Raw genomic sequence first — 25,385 nt, 5'->3', positions numbered from 1 at the left:
ACCAGAATCCGTTTCTTCGGCCTTCAACCAGTACTATACGTTCTATAATATATTCTTCATTCTATGGTAACGGAACAATCAGTATTTTGTCAATGATTGGTGTGTTGTCGCAGAATAAGGTAAGCAATTTGATTTCACTCTTTTAAGGTTACATTTTATAATACTTATTTAGTATATATATTTAGGTTCGAATCCAGCACAAGCCTAAACTACAGATTGTCGTATTTGTTTTCGAATTTATGTTTGGATGATAAATGATTATCACGTGCTCAGCGGTGAAGGAAAACATCGCGAGGAAACCCACATTCCCGAGCAATGCATTTTTGGAGGTGCGTAACCTAACCTGTATTGGGCTGGTTTCCCCTCGCAGGTTGGAAGGTCAGACAGGCAGTCGCTTCTGTAAAAAACCGGACCTGTCTGATATGATGACTCATAATTTTAAATTACTTATAGTTTATGTTCAGTAAAAAATTATAAGATAAACGAAAGGGAGTGTCCAGATTTACTAAAAATATAGCAATTAATTATGTTATTTCGTATTTGTTTTTTTCTGCCCTAGTGAATGCCATCCAAAGAGAAGGTAAACCTATTAAAGTAATGTAAAAAGACATACTTTAATCATTTTATCCTAAAAGAACTTAAAACAAAAAAGGAATATTTTTAAAAATAGAAACCGAGAACGGTCATAGAAAAAAGAAACATTTTAAACATCTGTTTAAGAAAAAGAATAAAAGAAAAATAATTGCGCTATGTAAGTTTTGTAGGCCGCAAGAAAAATGTTTTTGAACAAAAGAATGTTTTAGGGTTACGTGGAATGTTTCTTTTGACTCACATTCGCTAAGGAGTTTTTCTAAAAAAGCGTCTAAACCATGTTGTAAATACATACATACATAAACTCATGCCCGTAATCCCTAATGGGGCAGAGCCACAAGTAATCAAAGACAACTTGCAGCCACTGTTGATACGATGTCGTAAGCTGGATATGATAAACTTTATGGTGATAAGGGATTAACATTCGTACATCATGCCTCTAGTTACTAAATAACTTGTAATGTATACCCGTTAAGCCGTTGGTTCCGGTTACTATTTATCGATGTAAGTAAGTAGTCGTTCATGAGTCAGGGGCTTTTGGCGGCTCAATAGTAACCCTGACACCAGGGTTGATGAGGTTGGTACTCCACCTCACAACCCACACGATAGAAGAGAGAAGATGTATACCCTCATTGATTTAAAAGATATGTTGCTGTTGCAGTTTCTTGTCATTTCTTCTCCTCAGCCATAACACCTTGCGAAATGAAGTAAAATCAAAAATGTAATGAAAATGAAATGAAATAAAATTTATTCGCTCTAGAGTGGTACAAAAGATCTTAAATATAAATTATATCAAAAAAAGTCCATCACCCAACCATACAGCGTGCGAATATTTTATAATTAAAGGAACATTTAATCTTTAATAAATCAGTTTAATAAATTAAATAACAATAGATATTTTAAATACACAAAAAACAATTAACCCTAATTAAAATAAACGGTTGTCACTGAATAAAAGGTATGGTGAATAAGATTTTTTTTAAATTTACTATTATTATTTTTTTTATGTTACATTGACCTTCAATAAGTTTATCCATGATAATTACGTTGAATAAATGATTCTGATTTCTGCCTATTTACCGTAGGGGTAGGCAGATACAACGGAACTCCACATCATTCATTTCATTGTGCAAATATCAAGATTTTCCTTTTGCTGTTTAATGTAAGTGTACTTACATAAATCCTTTTTTTACCATTCGCGTGAATAATTACACGTGATGTTGGCCATAAAAGTGTGTTTTGCAAACATTTAACATTGCATTGATTAGGTAATGCAAAGAACTGGGAGGTTAAAATGGCCACATCGGAGCAATTCATCTAAGAAAGCAATATTGCTATTTGACATTTGTTTGCATTGCGCACTTACTTTTGTATGCGCAAATGTCACATTGCAATATTGCTTTGATAGATGAATTGCTTCGATGTGGTCATTTTAACCCCCCTGGAGTTCGTAAGACCCTGACTTGTGGTTTTTGAAGCCAATTCCTCTTGCTTAGAGGTTTTTGTTTTTATATTACTCACTCCTGCTTGAAAATCTCTTGCTTAAATATTTTTCTTGTAAATAGCATAATAACAATCACATCAACCAATCAAATCATTTATTCGCATAGGATTCATGGTTTTGTAAACAGTTGATAGGTTTTATGTTCCAAGTATCACATGATCCGCTTGATATAAGCATGCGAAAATTTTAGAGGTAAGTAGGTATGTACTTAATTAACTAATACAAATCTACTTACTAACTTAACTAACCTAATATGTAACATAACATGTAATATAAACAGCCTATTGGCACAAACCTCTTCTCAAACAACCGTGGTAATTACTTAATTCTTATTTAATTTTTTTTTTTGACGAAGCTTGTGCGGATTTTATTATGTATGAATTGAATATGCTTTCCCTTATTTTATTTTTTTAATATGAATGTTGGTACTGACGAAGCCTGTGGTGGATTTACATTCTGTTTTTTATTATTATTGTTTCTGAATAAATATATATATGTAATTTAATTTTTAATTATTTAATTTATATATTCTTGTGAATAAAGAAATTAATATTAACTACTTAATAGTTTACCCGTTCAAATTCATTTATTTTACTGCCGGGATAAATAAGTAACCTTGCGGGGCTAAAAAGGCTCCTTAGAACCAATTCATCTAAAAAGCAATATTTCGATTTGACATTTACGCATATAAAAGTAAGTGCGCAATGTCAACAAATGTCGAATAGCAAAATTGCTTTTCTTTCAAGTCAGATAATAATAATGATGAATCGACACCGACCCCGCCGGCGTGGTCGACGACTTCCCTCAATCAGCGCTTATCGCTATCGATCCACTAGGGTTGATTAATTCTTTCAAATATTTTTCCTCTCAGACGACGCCCTGTTCGCGCCCAACTGGGCACCCTCAGGCCTGTTGTTTTAAACGTTGCACCGGGTGAGAGCCTTCAGCGGTCCCCATTTGTCCGGCCAAGTAGTTAATGCCATCTGCGGCAAATCTACAATAAGTCATGTCAAAAAAGAAAGATGAATTGATGACACCTGTCGTCTATAAACAGATTTTAAAACAACGAATATTCTAGATGATCATTTTGTTATAGCAATTGTGGACTTTTGTATGTGTGTGTTTGTGTGTTGTATTTTGTAGTTGTGCGTGTTGTATATTATAAGTAAGTAGGTACTTATCAGCAATTCCAAAACAATCGTACTGAAATATTTTTAATTTAATTGCTTCGGATAATTTAATCGCTTAATTTGATTACTACTTATTATTTGATTAATTTTATGTCTTGCTATAGGAAACTGAATCACTATTGAAAACATACGCATAAGCTGAAATTTGCTTCTTAATAGTGCAAAATAATATTTTTAATTAAAATCGGATCCATTATTCGTAAATAATTCATCAACTAGGGGGTTAAAAAGGCCACATCAAAGTAATTCATCTTATAAGCAATATTTCTATTTGACATAATATGTTTGCATTGCGCACTAACTATTATTTGCGCAAATGTCAAATTGCAATATTGCTTCTTTAGGTGAATTGCTTCGATGTGGCCATTTTAACCCCCCTTATTAAACATTATAAATCTGTATTAAGAAGAACTTGTATAGGTACTTACTGATATTTTAAGAAAACTATGCCCCGTAAGTATAATGAATTTTGTTTTCGGAATGTGATCGCCTATTTCCCGTGTCGCACACAGATGTTGTGGTGCTCTGCCTGGTGTGTATGAGGTGGTAAAGAATACAGCGACTTTGAGTTGACCACGTAGTTTTATTAAATTAATTAGGCACACACAATTTGCGTTATTACACAGTTCGTTGATCGTAGAAGAAGAAGAGAAAAAAGTACTTATTGCTATTTTATAAATAAAAAAGTAAAAAATAATAATTTTGTTGGATGTTGCCAACATCCCGTATCGTGTGAATTGTGTGGAGGTGAATTACCAACCCCATCAACCCTGGTGGCGGGGTTATTATTGAGCTGCCATAGGCCCCTGACATGATTCATGTAGCGACTACGTACTTACATCAGTAAGTAATAACCGGGACCAACGGCTTAACGTGCTTTCCAAAGCACGGATCATGTTACTTTCGGACAATAAAAGTGATTTTTGTGATTTGTCCCCACCGGGATTCGAACCTGGGACCTCCGGATCGTGAGCACAACGCTCAACCATTGGACCACGGGGCCGTTATTTTAGATATTTTAGAATGACTCAGTACCAAAACACCATTATTAATCATCTACTATTATTACGGTTAATGCGAAACTAAAAGCATGCATAAACTTTGCCAAACAGGAAAGATCCGATATTGTTTTTGCAAACTATTATGGTTGCTGTAATGGGTTTCGAAGGCCTATAAAAGCGGAAATTAATTTGGCTTCCACCAACATTCGAAGACCCGAACGAATCCTGAAATAGCATTAAGTATTTCCCATCAGTTTCATATTACTCACGCCCGTAATCCTTAACAGGGTGCGCAGAGCCATCATCATAATCATCACCAGCCCATTAACGTCCCCACTGCTGGGGCACGGGCCGTCCCTAGGGATGGATAGGGAGAACCACCTGTAATCAAATATACTTGCAGCCACTGTTAATATGAAGCCCTTTACAAAAAAAAGGAGTAGGTTGCGTCGCTGTCCTGCGCCAAAGACCGCATTTAAGAAGCAGTTACGACTCTTTACTCTTGCTCTATGGGGTAATTATGCATAGGGTATCCTTTTTCGACCCCTTTTTACCCCCTTAGGGTTTGAATTTCGCCAAATTCCGTCTTCCGTCTTAGCGAGTACATGTATACGTCCTAAAAGGAACCCCCACTTGATTCTGAGATTCGTAATAAAGTGAATCATTTAGTCAGTAATTTCGCTTTTGTATTATATTTATCAGCAATAAACAAGCTGTTAAATCGGGATAAAGAATAAGAATAAAATAAATTTATTGCCAGTAACAAAGCGCACTAGCTTTAACATATGCCAAATATATTCCTACAAAAATCATAATCGTCTCGACACATATCTTCAGCCAAAGACCAAAATGCGTTTTAATTGGCTGTGGCTCCTCCTAAAACCGGGAGTGAAGAAAAATCTCTAACATTTATCGCTGTTTCAGAAGCCTTGGCGATCGCTCTACTGTCTCTCCTATCACTCGTGCCATCTGGATACAGCTACAAGAACAAATACTTCTCCCAGAGTCTCGATGCTGAGCCATCTTTGTCGATCCTCTACGCACGTGACAAGAAGAGCGATAAAATCACCAATGAATGCCTAATGGAGATGTATCCTCGCAACTTGTACAAATACCCATTGCACATAGACAGAAACGACGTGCCATGTATCATTCACTGTGTGCTGAAGAAGTTCGGCATCATGTCCAATGATGGGCATATAAGTATCAAGAACTACTACAGAAGGGTCCAAGCGATACATAGATATGATCCTAGGATCCTGATCTCCGATGTTGGCGAAACATGCGCCCAAAACATCAACGCTATGAACCTAGACCATGATGTATGCAAGAAGGCTAAAGTATTCAACGATTGCACTCAACTCTACGCCATAACATTTAGAGAACCCGATTCCTGGTCGTAAAAATATTTATTATCTTTGTATCATTTTGTACTTTCGTTAATAAAGTATCTTACGTTTGAACTTTGTTTTAATTGAATTACCCGAGTATCTACCCGTGTCTGGCATATTGATATCAATTAGAAACTCTATGAGAACGGTTTTTGAAGTTTACTAATTAATTTCATGAACGATATTAAAGGAAATTATTCACATTCATACGCGGGAAATGGAATAAAATTACAACCATCATGATTGCGTTATGCTAATTACGCACATTGTAATAACCTTCATAAGTACTTAACATCAAATATAGAATCATAAATTAGTAGGTACTTAATTTTGTTCTGTTCACAGACATCTTAAAAATTTCGTATCAAAAGTAGTTGTAGGATTATTTGATTACTTGTAGCTCTACCCACTTCATTAAAGTCTTCAAACGTGTTTTTGTTGTAGTTATATAGCCAGTGAGACTTTTAGAGTTTAAAAGAAGTACCTAAAAACGAAAAAACGAACGAAGCGTAGGTTGACAGTAAGGCTGGCAGAGTAATACCTGGAAGGACGTACATTGACCAAATTGGAGATGTCCTTAGGAAAGGTTTAGTAAGATCTACTCTGAACCGGCGTGCGTGTATGAAACGATTTTAGGAATGTGGAGGAAGCAAGAGAAGTGTGTCAGGATCGAAGCAAATGGAATTCTATAGTCTAGGCTTACCCTGTCGGAAATGGGCGTGGGTTTAGGTATGTACCAAAAAACGATTTATAAATCCATTTTTTATTTGTCTATAACTGGGATACATTTGAATCCATTATTGTCGGTATGCCTTAAATGGCATAAACTACTTGACCAGTAAATAGGGAGAGCAAACAACAACAATACAAAAAAATATTACTACAAGGTTGCCTTTGGGCGCTATCCTCCTCGCGTCAGACAGAGTACTGCGGGGCGAAAGGCAAGAGGAAAACCACTGCACTATTTTTCCCTAAAAGTAGCATGGAAAATACTACACCGACAAGCGCGTGGCTCTCAAATTAGTGATGATGACAGGTTTGAAGGTGCCCAGTTGGAAGCGAACCTATGCTCAGGGCATCGTCATCTGAAAGTATTATACTTATATGAACTTTAGAGAACATAATCTATTGTTGATATTTTCCTTACTCTGTTTATTTACAAAGAAAGAAAATTGTTTATTCATTGTTTTATTACTTTGATTGTTATGAAATAAATTTCCATTGTATTTGGATTATAAAGTGTTGTTTTTAGAGAGGGTTGAATATTCAAAAATGAATTAACGCAAGTTTATTCTTAGAGTCAATAATCAATTTTAATACAGGAACTGCGGACTGGTTTATGGATTCAAATGGATTCACGGAAATTATTCGGTTTGGAAGAATCCCAAGAACAGTATGAATATAAAGTTAAGTCGGTATATAATGATAAGGAAAATGGTTCACTTCTCTGAAATGTATCTGGGGGGTTAAAATGGCCACATCGAACCAATTTATCTATTTTTTTCATTTTTCATTGCGCACTTTTTTATATCCGCCTTATTAGGTTAGGTTAGGTTAGGTTAGGCCATTTTAAACCCCCTGATCTATGAACAGCATACTTATAACTTCTAAATATGTAACATACTGTAACATGCTGCCACTGTGGGTTGGTGGTGATTATAATGGAATTATAATCACTATCACAGACCAGAGAAGGTCGATTTTTGTTTTAATAACAATAAACAGTCTCCGTGGTCTAATGTGTAGAGCGTTGGGCTCGGGATCTAGTGGTTCGGGTTCGATTCCCGACGGGGACATTGTCGAAATAAACTTTGTGAGACTGTACTTTGTTTGGTAAGGACTAAGGACGTTGCAGGCTTGAATCTCTGTTTCGATTTTTTTTCTTTTTCGATTCCGTGTTTCGGAGGGCACATTAGGCTATCCGGTGGAGCTGGTGGTGGAACCCGCAGTGGAGTAGCGTGGTGGAGTATGCTCCATACCCCCTCCAGTTGATTGAGGGGGCATGAGAAACAAACGACTTTCGGCCTCATAAATGTTATGTACTTAATCAGATAGCGCGTATGATGCGGGACAATTTTAATCAGCATTTAGTTTTAAAAAACTTAATAAATTAAAATACAACAGAATCTATTGGTACGCTTATTACGTCGCGTCCAATATGCGGACTTCATACCATACCCCGGACACTCCATACAAAAATCTCATTTATACCGTGACTAAAGTCACACCCCAGACAAACAAACAACCTTGTTTCACACAGACACTACACTTTGACATTATCAACACGTGCAACTGTGTGTGTGATGTCTGAGGGCTGCCAATTACAATACCTAATATAACCGTCATTACTTACTTACGTAGGTAGTACTACTTACGAAAGATGCTTTTATAATAATCATTTAATATGTATTTATTTATTTACCAAACAAATCACAAACAAGAAATTATGGGCAGTGAAGGTTCGCAATTTAAATAATACACTTGACTTAAAAAAATTGTTGATCTAATTAATTTCATTCGCATTATTCTGTCGGCGTCCAATTTCAAATTTCGAACATATAAACTCATCATCATCAATTTAAGAGCCGCGCTCGTGTCGGTGTAGCATTCTCCATGCTACTTTTTAGGGAAAAATAGGGCAGTGGTTTCCCTCTTGCCTTCCGCCCCGCAGTACTCTGTCTGACGCGAGTGGGATGGCGCCCAGAGTAGTCTATTACAAAGCCATACTAGGACTCCTGTCCTCTGCCTCTGAATAGTACTGACAGTTACTGCTGCCCTCTGTCAGGTTCCAGGTTACAGTCCCTGTGACATGCCCCTTCCGTCCTGCATTGCCGTACCGATGGCTCCCATCTCCGCCTCTGCAGCCGTTGAGGTCTTCACCCGTATCCCTGGGCAAGGGTTCTACGTTATACCCCGTAGGTCTGGGTCCCTATTCGAACTCAGCCACCATCTTACTCCGGCCTACTGAAGTAAGAGGCGCCCACCCCCGCGGCAAGGACACGCCGAACAGGAATTGCCCCAGTGGAGGGCAGAGAGGATGACTCTGTCCCCCCTGGGGCCGGGTTAATGGTCTTGTATGGAACCAAGACCAAGGGCTACATATAAACTAAACTGATAAAAAATAAACACAACGATTCGCGCATTGCCTTCACGATTCAAGACTAAACTACGTATATTCTGGGAGTGAGGTAACCCTAGTACAACCGCTGGTGAAGAGCAGAGAGTTGCCGTTCTATACGTAGTATTATAATTCCTTATTCTATGCTAAGTAAGACCCAGCGGAGAGGGATATGTTACGAAGCGAAGAGTTACCGTTTTATGCGTAGTATTATTCTTTAGCAGTACTGCATTTCCATCTCCTTAAATCAAAATCCGTGTACAACCTTTTCACCTGAAAGACACTAGAACATTTTTCCCTTCTGTTTCAGAGCTTCTACTACTAGCAGTTCTTCTCTCATCATCATACGCGCGTATTTCAGTCATGTACGCCCACGAAAAGTTGAGCGACATAGCAGCCGAACAGTGCTTCACGGAAATGTACCCTAAGGGCAAGCATATAGAGATCCAAGAGTCAGACGAACCTTGCATCATCTTCTGCGTGTTGAAGAAGATCGGAATTATGAACCCCAATGGCAACATCAACTTGGATACTTATCGGTAAATCTTTATGAAGTTATTATACCAGCTAAGAAGTCAATGTGCTACTGTGGTTCATGGGCTTGTTTCTCAAACGGGCAACGCTGAATCTCTTCTTTTTTTTGACATGACTTATTGTAGATTTGCCGCAGATGGCATTAACTAGTTGGCCGGACAATGAAACGCCGGATCGAACTCCGGTTCCGGACATGTACCAATGAGTTATCTGGGAGATGGGGTGTCCCCGCCAAGGCGAGTAAGCTAAGCAAAAGCTAAGGGCAAGAAAGGGCACTGGCTAACTTTTCTATAGCTACGAAACGGGCAAGTCATGGGACTAAGAGCCAAGCTTCAGACATGCCTTAACTATACAAACCATAAGTATGGACTTAGGGTTTGTATAGTTAGGACATATCTCAAGCTTGGCTCTTCATGAGATCTGTTAACTTTTTCGTAATGCGATCGATGCGATATTATCTCGTCTTGGTAACATTTTACATAAAAAATGTTTTTGAATTTAATTTATCTTCAGTGCAGTTTTCAGTAACACAGTTGGCTCGATCCTTATAGACGGCGATACGACTCACCTATCACGTTGGTCTAACAGAAATCTCAGTGACATGGATGTACCTTTGACTACCTCCAATTAGGATATAGTCGTGAGCTTATGATGTGTGTTATATCATGCTAACTTAGGGCTTTGTATGCTAAAAAGTACAATAAATAATTGCATGATATCTAATTCCAGGAGGAGAGTCCAGGTGGCTCATCAGCTAGACCAGCGGAACGTGGTCAGTGACTACGGCAGCTCTTGTGTGGAGACTGCCGAGGCCATTCAGCACAAGCAGGACGTCTGCAAGAAGGCCAAGGTCTTCAATGATTGCACACACCTGTATCGAATGTTGCTAAAAAAATAAAATACTTCTTAAATATTATATTTTTATTCCTGAGCCTTTTAAGAGTCAGTTTTAAAGTAATCGGCTGATTCAGATTTAAAAATACTATCGTACTATCCCTGGTAATTCAAGATATATTTAATTAAATTAATTCAATAAAGCACAATTCTTCTTCTTCTTCTATCGTGTCAGGGTTACTATTGAGCCGCTATAAGCCCCTATGGCTCATGTAACGACTACTTACTTACACCAGTAAGTAGTAACCGGGACCAACTGCTTAACGTGCCTTCTGAAAACACGGATCATGCATCTTACATTCGGACAATCAGGTGGTCAGCCTGTAATGTCCTAACCAAACTAGGACCCACAAAGCATTTTTTATGATATATCCCCACCGGGAATCAAACCCAGGACCTCCGGAGCCCAACGCTCAACCACTGGACTACGGTGGTCGATAAAATCCTGAGACTAAATAACACAATCTATTTTTGAATAATCCAGACAAAAAATCCACATAAAAGCTCTGTTATCGGGTAAAAGGAAGTAGGTAAGTACTTAAAATATAGGGTGTTAGGGACATCGTAACGAATACTGAGATGAATGAGTCAGACCATGATTCTGAGTTACTATCAAGTGGAAATTTCCGTCGCAAAATTAATGATCTTTTTTTAGGTTTATATTATTAACAATTCTACATTTTTGCAATGGAAAATTCCACTTGATATTAAGTCAGAATAATGAGCTGAATCATCCCTCTTAGTATTCCTTACGATGTCACTTACACCCCATACAGGTAGCCATACAAGTAGGTATGGGTGTTAGTGACACCGTAACGAATACTGAGGAGGATGGTTCAGACCATGATTCTGATTTGATATCAAGCGGAATTTCCTGTCGGAAAATTCATGAAATTTTTTGTGTTCTTTTTAGTTTTTTCAGTTACATACTTTTGCGACGGAAAATTCAACTTGATATCAACTCAGAATCATGGCCTGAATCATCACTCAAAGTTTTCGCTACAATGTCACGAACAGCCGTATATATTCGTAGTATATATTCTCTGGCCAAAATAAAAGAGATTGAGCTCACACAAGGAAATCGAATATCGAAGGTATCACGGCTTTTATGAATAAAAAATAATAAAACGTAGACCGGAGGCCACATCAAAGGAATGTTTTCGTTTCAAAAGATTATATTTTAAGTCATATTAAAAAGGAATTCAATATAACTGGACTAGATACAGAGAATTTCATAAAGCATTCATGTGTTATTTTCTTTTAAAATTGTAGGGTTTACTATTGTGATTTTGCAATCTCATTTCAGCAAATATTTAAGTGGTAAATATTAATCATACAACGAACGAACGAAGAATTAAAAAGTATATTTATAAACGGCTTTAATATATTAAATCTTCGTACAATATATAATATTTGCAGCAGGTGTATTATTGTTACGCTCGAGCCATGTCAGGGGCCTTTGGCGGCTCAGTAATAACCCTGACACCAGGGTTGATGAGGTTGGTATTCCACCTCACAACCCACACGATAAGAAGAAGAAGATTACGCTCAAATTTTTATTGTATTCGCAAACCTATATTAATAAATTTACTTTTTAATTGAAATTAACTTATATTTACCAACTTATATTATTATAATTTATTTATATATTAAGATATTTATTGCAAATAAGTACTTAAGGGCCCAGTCTCTGAATGCACGACCCAGAATTTTTAATATTTTCACCCCTCTCGGGGAGCACCCCCGCTGACGTCACTATAACTGAAGTTGCTCTACTACTCCAAACATTCGACAATGAAAGTAGAAAAAGTAATCTTAATGCTCGCAGCAGAGGGTCTGGAATTGGATGTAGGTAGGTAAGGTACAATACCATCGTCATCGGTACGGCAATGCAGGACGGAAGGGGCAAGTCACAGGGACTGTAACCTGGAATCTGACAGAGGGTAGCAGCAACAGTCAGTACTATTCAGAGGCGGAAGACAGGAGCCCTAGTACGGGTTTAAAATACACTACTCTGGGCGCCATTCCACTCGCATCGCAGAGTATTGCGGGGCGGAAGGCAAGAGGGAAACCACTGCCTTTGCTACTTACTGCTTGCACAAGAGTGTGGCTCTTATTAGTGAAAAATGTAAGCAGATTAATATTTTCTTAGTCATAAAAGTAATGTTTAAAATTAAACAAACTAAATTTGTGTCGCGAAAGTTTATTACTTATAAAGTACATTCAGTTACCGCTTAGGAGCTGCGAAATGACAAACATGGCGATCTTCTGGATCCAACACCAAATAGAGCAACTTTTCTTCTGTGGAGTTTCTTCCTCTTCTTCTTCTTCTGCCTTTGCTGTGGTCGGTGCGGCTGTCGTCGCCGATTCCTCTTGACATACAGAATAAGAAACCATCAAACACGCCACGAATACAACCAAAACCAGTTTCAGAATCGACAGCTTCATATTTTTTATTTATATAATCTATATTTTTTATTTTTCGAATAGTATTTTTATTCTTTTTATTCAAAAATAAACGTTCGATGACTATTCTCGAATGGAAATGGCTGCGGTTTGGTAATTTTTCAATTTCGAACACATTTTAGATGTTCATCGATGGAACGCTCTTTTGACATAATTATGATTGTAATGACGGTTATTATATTGTCATTTTTTTATTTGTAATACGACGCAATTTATGTAAAATTACATTCGGAGATATTATAAACACAGACACGTGTTTATCATAAACGTAATGAAAAGCGTAGTTTTGTGTTTAATGTTGTACAATATTAACTTGAGTACATAATCACAAACAGCCTATATACCTACATATCCCTGCTGGGCACAGGCCTCCCTTCAATCAACGTAAGGGGTTATGGAGCACACTTCACCACTACTCCTCTGCGAATAGTGGAGATGTTTTGCAGCCACTAACCCACCAATGGGTTAACATGCCCTCCAAATCCCGTGCTTCCTGTGCCTGTGTTCTTCGAAATTTGTTTGAATAATTATGTCGAATAAAACGTCAAAGTCGTTAATGCGAAACAGTATAATTCCGTAACAGATGATGATCTTACTGTTTCGCATTAACGACTTTGACATATTATTCAACATAATTATTAAAACAAATTCTTCAAAATCACCCACGCTATACTAAACCTAGCCTAAGTGTATTTCAGATTTCAGAAGAAAAACTCCCTAATATAGGTATGTTACGAAGAACAAATGATAAGGATTACCATCCCTTACATTGAAGCGGAAAATCCCTGTACAAAAAGGAAAGTTGGTAGAAATCCAGGCAACCCTAATAAAAATATGAACCCACTTTGTAAAGACGTGAAAAATTAGAGCAAGGGAAAATAAGATAGCTTTATATACTTATATAATGAACATTAGACCAAACTAATAAAGATTCTCTCTCCGGCATTTATTATTCCCATCTGATTGTGGGTTCTGCCTGTTGTTCTCGGAGACATTGCACGAGCACAAGACCAAACTAATAAAGTATTTCACGTAAGTATAACATAACAGGTTTATACTATACATATACACCCACTCCTCGTCAGCTATGTTCGAATGCCATGTACTAGGGAGCGAGCGTATAGGTATTGTCATTAAACGGACACAAATCCTGGAAATCACGCGATATTATTTATTATTATTATGAAGAATAGTAGAATTACGAAACGTCGCTGTACATCAGTATATACAGCGAAGGTTAGTGGTATAGCTGGCAGAGGAAGACCTAGAAGGACGTACGGTCACGAGCATTAATATGTATACACTTTGGTACCATCAAGTACCATGTCACATTAACTTTTTTGACAAATTGAACTGTAAGTCTCACTAAATGTCAAATATGTTAGTGCGACAGAGTCCTAAAGTGGGTACATTATATTGCTCATGACTGTACATTGACCAAATTGGAGATGTCTGAACCGGCGTTCGTGTACTATCTGTTCTTTGTATGTTTCTTGTGTCTGTTTTATTGTGTACAAATAAATAAATAAATAATAATAAATAAATAATACAATTGAAGAATGTGGAGGAAGCAAGAGAAGTGTGTTAGGATCGAAGCAAATAGAATTCCATAGTCTCTGCTTATCCTGGTGGGAAATAGGCGTGAGTTTAGGTATGTGTGTATTAATCCAAGCTTTTGAAATGTGGTGTTGGAGAAAACTGCTACGCATTCCTTGGTTAGCCATGAGAACCGACGTCTCCATTCTCAATGAGATCTACGTCACCAAACCTCGAAAAACAACATAACGTAGCACTTGTTATAACATTTTTCGTTTTAAAATTCGTAAATAATGGAACAAAGAAAACGTTTTTATCATTTTACCTTTAGATCTGTCTTTATTAATAAACAGAATTTCGTAATTTATTTTTGACCTAGGAAACTACTCAACGGTCCGAGTACCCACAAGTTGCGTCAATTTTCACTCCTACACCTCATTACTTGTCTTCAACAGCCACTTTAGGGGGATGAAGAAATATAAGGGGTAGAGTAGGCTACTGTCGTAATGAGATTTTATTACTGTGATTTACTTTAAAAAGGATTTGTTAGGACATAAAGAATAGGAAGAATAGAAATTGTTTATTATAAAAGGACGCCACACACAAAGACAAGACAATAACATCACTTAAAATTTCATCATCATCATCATCATCATCTCGTCCAAACCGTATCCGGCGACGGCGACTCCTAAATATCTATCCCGGGTCGTTGTTGTGGTGGGCTCTGATGTGGCTGGCGATACCGAACTTCGACTTGAAGGTCCGGTCACACGGCACACAATAAAGCTGGCCTAACGAATTTTGTGTGTATTTATAGGAGGGTTTCGGCCGAGTCTTCCGTATTCGGCGCTTTGCGTCGAGATGGTGCGGTCACGTCTTGCGAATGGACGACAGCAGATTGCCGAAAGCAGTTTTCTATTCCAATGATCATAAGGTGGTGGTGGACGTCTTGAGATAAAAGGGCCTCATTCAGCACAAGTCGCGGCGTGAATCACGACTGGTATTATGTGGACCCTGATGGGTGAGGCACGAACGTCGTGTTTCATAAATATGCGTTAATATTCGTACATAGATAAAATATAAGTTTGTTGCCTGATGTTTCCATACACACTCACACCACACACCCCATAAACATACACACTCACACTCACACACACAAACACACACACACACATACACTCTAACAAATATGAACACTAATATTAAGTATGTATTTTAAACCCGAACAAGCTGTTATAACACTGGTACTGTACTGTTATCTCGCATGCACCGACCACTGCTTTTAAGATACAGGCTAACCTAGTTTAAGGAGCAGGGTTCATGTTTTGAAGCTTATGTTTTAGTTTTTAATAATAAAAAAAAATACAAAAAAAATATTACCAAATTACTTAAAATAGACTTGTTTGTATCCGTGATAACCCTATTTGGAGAACACTTTGACTTACGTCTTAATGTTACGGATTCGAATCCCGGGTCGGGCCGTATACCACTGAATTCGACTAGACACAAATCACCCTGTATACCCGGAGGCGTGATGTTACCCCTCACCGGCCAGCCAGCCGGTAATAGGCTAGTTTCCGACTAGTCAAATCAGTTACCTTTTACTAAACGTCAAAACACGAAATTACTATGGATTTTTTGTATGAAAAAGCAACCTGTGTCGTCATAGAAAAACGTGACACAATGTCGCACTTATTATAACATTTTCCTTAATAAAATTACGAATATTAATTTAAATAATATTAACAAAACATTTTTTGTCACCTTAGATCTGTTTTTATTTAGTAATCAGAATTTCATAATTTATCTTCCTCACTCTCTCTCTCTCTCCCCCCCCCCCTCTCTCTCTCAGTCCCTCAGTCTCTTTCTCTCTGTCTTTCTGTCTCTTTTTTTCTACTTTGTTCTTTATTATTCTGCCCTATTTTTCCCTAAAAAGTAGCATGGAAAATGCTACACCGACAAGAGCGTGGCTCTTCAATTAGCGATGATCTTTGACCTAAGAAACTACCGAATCGAATATAAGTACCTAGTTTATTCTTTAAATTTCGTCAAATTATTTGTACAAAGCAGCTTGAACTGTACCTTAGTTTCTCTTTTTTTTTTGACGTGACTTATTGTAGATTTGTCGCAGATGGCATTAACTACTTGGCCGGACAAATGGGGAGCGCTGAAGGCTCTCACCCGGTACAACGTTTAAGACAACAGGCCTGAGGGTGCCCAGTTGGGCGCGAAGCTCGGCTCAGGGCGTCACCTGAGAGGAAAAATATTTGGAAGAATTAATCGACCCTAGTGGGTCGATAGCGATAAGCGCTGAATGAGGGAAATCGTCGACCACGCCGGCGGGGTCGGTATCGGGGCCCTGAAGTGTTAGGTGTCGCGAGCTGATTGGCTGCCTCTATGGCTAAAATTAGTTTCATCTATATTACCCACGACTAACAAAATAAGAAATTAGAATCCCATATTTTCTCAGCCACCCATGAAATACAGTTTTATAAAAGGCTTTTTACTTTTATGAAGGTTGTGTTTAATCAAAGTATGATCAAAAGAACCAATCAACTTTGGCAAACTTCATTAACGATTTTACTTTTTAGAGCTGTGGTAGCATAGTTTAGGAAGAGCGACTCTCACTGTGGATAAATATGGGGATAATGATTTTCGAATTTCGAATTTTCGAATTTCGAATAGTGGTGCGGATCCCCGCTCAGAATTGTACAGTCATGAGCAATATTATGAACCCTGTCGCACTATCATATTTGACATTTAATGAGGTTTACGGTATAAATTGTCAAAAAAGTTAATGTGACATGTATAATTTGTTTAGTTTTTAGTTTTGTTTATTTATTTTATTTTTATTTAATTTATTTTTTGTTTTGTTTGATAAGTCTATATTTGTACTGTAAGTAACGGTTTTGTTTATGGTGTAAATAAAGATACACGTAGTTAATATTAAAAAAAACATGTTTAGATTATTAAATGAATATCACGTGCTCAGCGTTGTCGTATTTATCAAAAATCCTTCACCTCTACGATTCGTATCAGAAAATTGCACAAATAAAACTCATTTAATTAAAATTTTCATTCTGTAATCACGAGTTTTACGACATCACTGTCGTTGTCGACCAAGCACAACATAAACAAACTCTCATAGAAACTCCTAAACACTCAACGCAATAAATCACAAATTAATGAAACACACGAGAAAAGAAAATTCCAATTCCGTTTTGAGAACATCTGGTTGACAAAACAAAAAGAAGGAAACAGAATAAAGAAAAAAGAGTTCTAGTGTCGCAACAATGAGGATTGTTTCTCTCTGACTTCACAATTGCCTCGTTTTTTTGTAGCTACTTTTTATAAGAGCGAATGCAGGAAATGCATTAAATTTGTCGAGTGCACTGCGTCTGACGGCCAACACCAAGTAAGTAAAGTGGTCTTTTATAAGAAACGGGAAGTCAGGAAGCCTTTTCACTATGAAACGTGCTTTTAAGAAAGATGCTCGATCTGGCACTCGTTACTTTGAAGATTTAAAAAGTTTTTACCGCCGTTTTAAAGCGCAGAGATGTGTTTTACAGGTAATTTCAAATTTCGAACTTTTTAACTTCAGAAGCAAACTTAACCTTACAAAGTATATTCATCATCATCAGCCCATTAACGTCCCCACTGCTGGGGCACGGGCCTTCCCCATGGATGGATAGGGAGATCGGGCCTTAAATCATCACGCGGGCCCAGTGCGGAATGATGGTTATTAACGACTGCTAATGCATCCGAGACCAACGGCTTAACGTGCCTTCCGAAGCACGGAGGAGCTCGAGATGAAAACTTTTTTTTGTGGTCACCCATCCAAAGTACATTACTAGCATCTAATATAAGTAATAACCATACCTTAGATTCAATCGTAATTACATAACATAAACAGCCTATATACGTCCCACTGCTGGGTACAGGCCTCCCCTCAATCAATAGGAGGGGGTCAAAATTCAAATTCAAAAATATCTTTATTCAGTAGGTAACATAGTTACACTTTGAATCGTCAATTTTACATAACGAACGTCTCATCCGCCTAAAACTACTGCAGCTTCTCACAACCTGTATAGCCGGGGAAAAGAAGCTGCAAGAAAAACCTCGGCACAGGGCCCTAGACGTTCTTTAAAAAAATAAAAATAAACATAAAACATAAAATATTGGTATACAATTGAGTAATTTAGCTGCCTAATATCAGTTCTCAGACAGTTAATCCCATGCATTCATATCTTCTAAATAATCACTAACTTTATAATAACCTTTTTTGTAAAGTTTTTGTTTAACTACTGTCTTAAAACAGTTAAAAGGAAGGGTATGGAGCATACTCCACCACGCTGCTCCAATGCGGGTTGGTGGAGGTGTGGGGTTGTGAATCGTAATTAAATAAAATATATTTAGGCAGTTTTCCACATGACGCATAACATAACATAGCTAGCGAGGAGTGGGTATGTATAATACACCTCTGCCTACCCTTTCGGGGATACAGGCGCGATGTTATGTTATGTTGTTATGTTTGTTCCACACTGCGCGGTCGCGGCTGCAGTCGGGAAGATATTGACTTATATAAACTGTCAATTCTTAACACACGTGCACCGTCTGTCGTGTGATAACCGCCTTATAAGTTAATGGAATCTTTCAACAGGTTGGTCCTTGATTTATTGTCATTTCCACTCATTCAAAAGGTGTTCTTTTAGCAATGCTGCCAAAGCTATTCGCATTCATCATTCCTTGCGTGATAGCAACACAACAACAGAGGCACCACTCCGCTTCTTATGGCACCCTGGTAGATTTCACAGATCCTAAGGTAAGTTAAGTTCACACAAAACAAATAAACATAAAAAAATCTACCAATATATCATAGTTATATCATCTTTATTTATTATTTACATTTTATGACTTTACAGTGCAGAAGCGCCAGTGCACCGTGGAACTTTCAATATAAACAATAATATAATTAGACAAGAAACTTAAATGTAAACAATATAAAAACATATTCAATTTTCACACATCATTCATTATCTCGCAGAATCTCAGCCACTCGCGCGCGACACACATACGTCTACTCACTCACAAACAGATCACACTCTGGTATTGATGCAAGGAGGTCTTTATAAATATAATAAAGTGAAAACTGACTAACGAACATCCTAAACAACCAAGATAAAGATTAATTTTATAAAAACCATTCTTAAATATTTTCGAGACAATCAACCGCAAAACAATAGCAAACGCGGCACGAATTACATCGAGGGCCTCGACCAATAGCCGTTCGACATCTAACTACGTAAATAGCGTTTACTGCGCTCATTGGTCGAAACGCTCTATATTATTCGCGCCGCGCGCGGCATGGTTGTCATGCAGACCTTGCTGCTGGTGGCACAGAATAAAGAATAATACACCAATTCGTATAAATCGCCGACCGGCGGTGAGGTTTTGAAGACTTCAGTCATAGAATAAGGAATAATACTACTTATAGAACGGCAACTCTCCGCTCCACCAGCGTCTGAGCTAGGTTTACCTCAAATCATGAAATTGTTAAAGTCATAATACTGTCTAAAAACAAATCTAAAAAAAAAGATAATTACTTATTTGGAATTGTTTTTTTTTTACGATACGAATAAACTTTTAATAACTCTAGTTTTTTATATTACAAATTGTATAATTCCATAGAGGTTGCATGAGTTACCTGTGGAAACTGTTTTGTTGTTAAGCTACTTATGTTATTTAAATCTGTTATAAAACACAACCGTTTGTTTCCCAAATAAACTACATGACATACATAAACTGCCTATATACGTCCCACTGCTGGGCACAAGCCTCCCCTCAATCAACCGGAGGGGGTATGGAGCATACTCCACCACGCTGCTCCACTGCGGGTTGGTGGAGGTGTTTTTACGGCTAATAGCCGGGACCAACGGCTTAACGTGCCCTCCGAAGCACGGAATCATCTTACTTTTTCGGACAATCAGGTGATTCAAGCCTGAAAAGTCAAATAAACTAAAATAAAATAAAGTATTCTTACAGGTACAAGGCCATCTAGACGCCCTAGTGCGTGTGGCACAATCCTGCGTCATCAAAGTACGGGCGACTCCTAAAGACGTGAGGGCCTACTTCACAAACTCGCCCCCAGTGACCAGATCCGGGCAGTGTTTCGCCGCCTGCATGCTGGAACAAAGTGACGTCATCAGTCATGGAAAGGTTGGTACTAGAGCGCACAGCAAAAAAAGGCTAAGTCACTCTGTATCCATACTTTGCTCTTTCATATTTGACGCAATTCTTTCCAGTTTTATAGAAGTATCATCTATAGTTTTTCTCGCATGCCTCATTTGACCAGTGGACTTAAGGTTGCTACTAAAAAAATGGTGATTTTATTAATTCGACTAAGTTGAATTGTAACAAAATTTTTTGAATGAACTAGAAATTACGATCCATAGTCAATGTTACTTTGTTCGTCAATAATACTTCAGACATCAAATCGACATTCGAGTTACTAGAATAAGGTTTTCCAATACCTCCAGTCTTCTAACTTTTATAACTAATAACTATTAAAGATATTATTATTTTCTCACCTTTTAACTTTAAAATCAGTTACTATAGTCATAGTTGATCAGCTTTGCCAAAAAAATTTCGGCCTAAGCAGGATTTTCTAAATTTTTACATTGATAGATAATACTATCAAAAAAAAAAATTTCGGCCTAAGCAGGATTTTCTAACTTTTTACATTGATAGTTAATACTATCAAAAAAAAAAAAAAAATTCGGCCTAAGCAGGATTTTCTAACTTTTTACATTGATAGTAAATACTATAGTATTAATAATATAATAATAACAATAATAATATAATAATACTATAGTATTAGTATTTATAATTTTATAGTATTATCTATCAATGTAAAAAGTTAGAAAATCCTGCTTAGGCCGAAATTTTTTTGGCAAAGCTGATCAACCCTCTGCGAAAGGTCGGCAAATGATTATTGCAAAGTTTTCGCCTTCAAACGACAATATCTTCTATTTTCAGGTGAATAGAGATCTCTTAGTGCACTTAGCAGGTCTAGTCAACGGAAAGAACTCTCGGGTGGTACGAAAACTAAGCAGCATCTCAAGGATATGCCTGGACAGTATTGAAGGCATGTCAGATCGTTGTCAACTGGCATCTACCTACAACGACTGCTTGAACGAAAACATGCTGGAATTCGCCTTCCCATTAGACATAGCGGAAGAAGCAGTCAGAAAGATGCCGTTCCATCTGATACAGCCTAAGTAAGTACATAACATAACACTTAACATAACATAACAAATACTTTATTGCACAAACAGGAAAAATCAAAATACAAAACAAAAGAGAAACGGCTCATGGCTACGAGTATATCAGAATAGGCTACTTGACAGTTTTCGAAGTATTTTAAAAATTACAATTTGGTCACGTGACATTTTGCTCAGTGACATCAAACAAAGAAACTGTCAAACAGTATCACTTGAAACCCGACAGATAGTTATTGTTTAATTTGTGAAATCTGACGTCACACGAAGTTCAATCATGGCCGCGCGTGTTTCGGGTTTTGTAATCATCATCATCAGCCCATTAACGTCCCCACTGCTGGGGCACGGGCCTTCCCTTTGGATGGATAGGGAGATCGGGCCTTAAACCACCACGCGGGCCCAGTGCGGATTGATGGTTATTAACGACTGCTAATGCAGCCGGGACCAACGGCTTAACGTGCCTTCCGAAGCACGGAGAACTATTACTAAAAAAACTATTGGATAATTATCGTTAAATGATAAACTAGCATATTCGGCATATTCCATATTCTATTGTTACAACTGTAGCCAATTGAGATAGTCACCATACGAAACTCGACCAAATTGGAGATGTCCTTAGAAAAGGCTTAGTACAATCTACTCTAAAGAAATATAAAACTATTGATGAATGTGGAAGCAGCAAGAGAAGTGTGTCAGGATCGAAGTATGTGCACCACAGGACCACAGTGACTAACGAGCGAAGTTATAGTGAAATCACGTACCAGACTACTGTCTGGACGTGGTATTACTGTACTTATCCCAAATTTTTGTATAGATCAGAAACTTATCAACAAATGGTGGAACATGTTCAGTAATTAACTAAGTAAATAAAAGTACATAAGATAGGTAGGTTAATATAGGTAGAGTTTAGGGATTAAGCAATGAAAATACCTCTGGCACAACGACTGTCGAATGAATTGACTTTCGAAATACGAAGCTTATTAAACCCTATTTACATTATCTGACTGCGCAAGAGATCTCTTAGCTGTGTCTTACAAAATGGACTGCCATCTAATTATAAAACCCAAGAATTGATGCTAATCACGACAAGGTGACAAGCTGTCAAATACATTTTTCTTCTCTTTTTCCTTCTTTCGTCAGCCAGCAGTTCCAACAAATTCTTTATACAGGGTGTTAGTGACGTAGTAACAAATACTGAGGGTGATGATTCAGACCATGATTCTGAGTTAATATCAAGTGGAATTTTCCGTCACAAAAGTATGGAACTGAAAATAATTCAAAAAAGCACAAAAAACATCACGAATTTTCCGACAGGAACTTCCACTTCTCTTCTATCGTGTGGGTTGTGAGGTGGAGTACCAACCTCATCAACCTCCACTAGATAACAACTCAGAATCATGATCTGAATCATCCCCCTCAGTGTTCGTTGCGGTGTCACAAACACCCGTAAGTACTTTCATTTAGGTAAATACATACGTTTATCTAAATATAGTAGCAAATATCTCGGTGCAATTTAAATTGGATTACAACTCTCAGAAGTCGCTGGTGAAAAGCGACTTGATTAAACTCTCAGACCTGTAATTACTATGCAGATTTGTTTCTGGAACTTTCCATAGCCTTTTACAGAAGTAAAACTACGGTTGGCGTCTTTAAAACCGTTTAAGTGCCGTTTATTAGCAGAGCAGCTTTCATTTAGGTACTGGAGGACTAAGTAATTAAAACACCCATAATATATGTCCCACTGCTGGGCACAGGCATCCCCTAAATCATCCGGAGGAGTTATAGAGCATACTCCACCACGCTGCTCCAGTACGGGCTTGTGGAGGCATTTGGGCTAGTATCCCGGGACCACAACGTGCCTTCCGAAACACGAAATCATCTTACTTTTTCGGACAACCAGGTTATTTGGCCTGCAATGTTTTAAGCAAAAAAAGGACAGTCAAATTATTACAAATTACAAATTGAATTTTGTGTAACCTAAACGTATTACCTAATTATAATTAATATATAATATATATTATTTCTGTGACCTGTTGTGTATACTTAATAAATAAATAAATATGAGAAACCAAGATATACACATGAGTAATATCTTCGGGTACTTTCTAGAAATGGACTTTTAAGATTAGGTATTTTGCTAGGACAGATTAAGAGCTTACTTAAGTAACCAAATTTGGTTTTGCTAGTCACGTTCGCGCTCATGCATGGGCCCAGGCACACCGCGGACACTTCATACAAAAAATCCTGGTTTTACACAGACACTACACATTGACGTTATCGTACATGCGCCATCTGTGTGTGTGACGTCGCCCATACGATTGAAAACTAAAGTAAGACCGAGAGGGGGTGAGATAAACTTAGCTCAGCCGATGGTGGAGAGCGGCGAGTTGCCGTTCTATACGTACTATTATTCCTTATTCTATGGTCCAGGCAAACATTAGCTAATGGTGTCGCCATCGACGGATACGTCTGCGAAGCCATCACCATCATCATCGTCATCATCCTGAGACTGTTTCAAAAAGATTGTAATTACAGCCTTCTCCTCCTCAGCTCATTTCTGGCCACTGGCAGACGTATTCGTCTCCAAAGGCTCTCGGGTTTGATCTGCTGGCGGCCGTTCTAGTCCACGGTGGACCAGGGTGGACCAGGGTAGACCAGAGTGGACCAGAGTAGACCACAGTGGATCAATGGACCGCAGTCTTTTAAAACCGTTCTACCACTTTTGCATGCTTTCTTGGGTCCCAAATCCCAAAGAAAAAAAATTAAGGTTTCCTTTCATACTATTGAATGATACGGAAATAGTCTACCAGTTTATACAGGGTGTCAGTGACATCATAACGAATACTGATTCAGACCATGATTCTGAGTTAATATCAAGTGTAATTTTCCGTTGCAAAATTCATGTACTTTTTGTGAATTTTTAAATTATTTTCAATTTTATACTTTTGATATTAACTCTCAACTTGATATTAAATCTCAACTCAAAATAATGGCCTGAATCGTACCTCAAAGTTTTTGTTACGATGTCACTAACTGCCTGTATATACCTAACTGCCTGTATACTAACGCGAATCACAGCTAGATCCCGGATAGGATACAGACCTAAGATATCTGGTATACTGATATAATACGAACTCGATCATTACGGACTTACCGTGAAATCTAAGTTCACGCGGAGGTACTTAGTCGTGAGCAACAGTTACTTATTTATTTGTAAAAAAGTTTCTAATTCTGTAGCCAATAGATTTAGTACCTGTCCTATATGTAATTTGTAAAATAAAGTATTATTGATTGATTTAAAATTGTCTACCAAGAATATTTTTGTACCGATTTGGTTTTCATAATTACAAAACACTTCTGATTTTCTTTATTTTTTTCAGTTTACCTCAGGGCTACAAACATACGTCGTAATCATCAGATACGTTATATCGAACTGAATCTAGTGATACACAAAAATTGTTATTGAGTTTGTAATTTTTTGTAAAGTTTATAAGTCGAATAATATAGATATGAATAATAAATAAATTTAATTTGTATTATTGTTTACTTACAATAGTCAACCGGCGTTTTAGAGAGAACTGTAAAAGCCATTCATAAATTTAAAACTATCGAGTGATTTTCTATTCAAACTTCATTTAGTAAAAAGCAAAATATATTTTATTCATTCAAAAGCAACTAAGTCACAAAATATTACTTTCTTATCATAAAATATATTCATAGTTTTTTATTTATTAGGCTGCATGAGTTCAGGATCATTGCTTTATTGTTAATAATATCATCTGTCATATCGATAACAAATTATATTTATTCAGGGTAGTTTCCAACTAGTCAAATCAGAAATCACTATGGAATTTGTATAAAAAAGCAACCAGAAAATCGTGAC

General features: G+C 37.4%; 2 protein-coding genes across 2 annotated transcripts in view; both read left to right on the top strand.

Annotated features, from left to right (window-relative positions):
* LOC126375397 (uncharacterized) overlaps window positions 1-24,175 on the top strand; it is a 55,480-nt gene extending 31,305 nt beyond the window's left edge. The window contains exons 2-8 of the mRNA XM_050022303.1: window positions 9,106-9,334; window positions 10,059-10,192; window positions 18,938-19,047; window positions 20,268-20,441; window positions 21,261-21,502; window positions 23,933-23,996; window positions 24,053-24,175. Of these exons, the coding sequence (XP_049878260.1) occupies window positions 9,159-9,334; window positions 10,059-10,192; window positions 18,938-19,047; window positions 20,268-20,441; window positions 21,261-21,502; window positions 23,933-23,996; window positions 24,053-24,175 (1,023 nt within the window). The 5' untranslated portion in view covers window positions 9,106-9,158. The remainder of the gene's footprint in view (window positions 1-9,105; window positions 9,335-10,058; window positions 10,193-18,937; window positions 19,048-20,267; window positions 20,442-21,260; window positions 21,503-23,932; window positions 23,997-24,052) is intronic.
* Window positions 3,732-5,689, top strand: LOC126375398 (uncharacterized). Its single transcript, XM_050022305.1, has 2 exons — window positions 3,732-3,738; window positions 5,211-5,689. The coding sequence occupies exons 1-2, from the start codon at window positions 3,732-3,734 to the stop codon at window positions 5,687-5,689; spliced, it is 486 nt and encodes a 161-aa protein (XP_049878262.1).
* Window positions 24,176-25,385: the final 1,210 nt, after the last annotated feature.

This window comes from Pectinophora gossypiella, chromosome 19 (assembly GCF_024362695.1).
Source record: "Pectinophora gossypiella chromosome 19, ilPecGoss1.1, whole genome shotgun sequence".
Taxonomy (NCBI): Eukaryota; Metazoa; Arthropoda; class Insecta; order Lepidoptera; family Gelechiidae; genus Pectinophora; species Pectinophora gossypiella.
The sequence above is the reverse complement of the archived record's forward strand: the minus strand, read 5'-3'. Positions and strand labels throughout refer to the sequence as shown.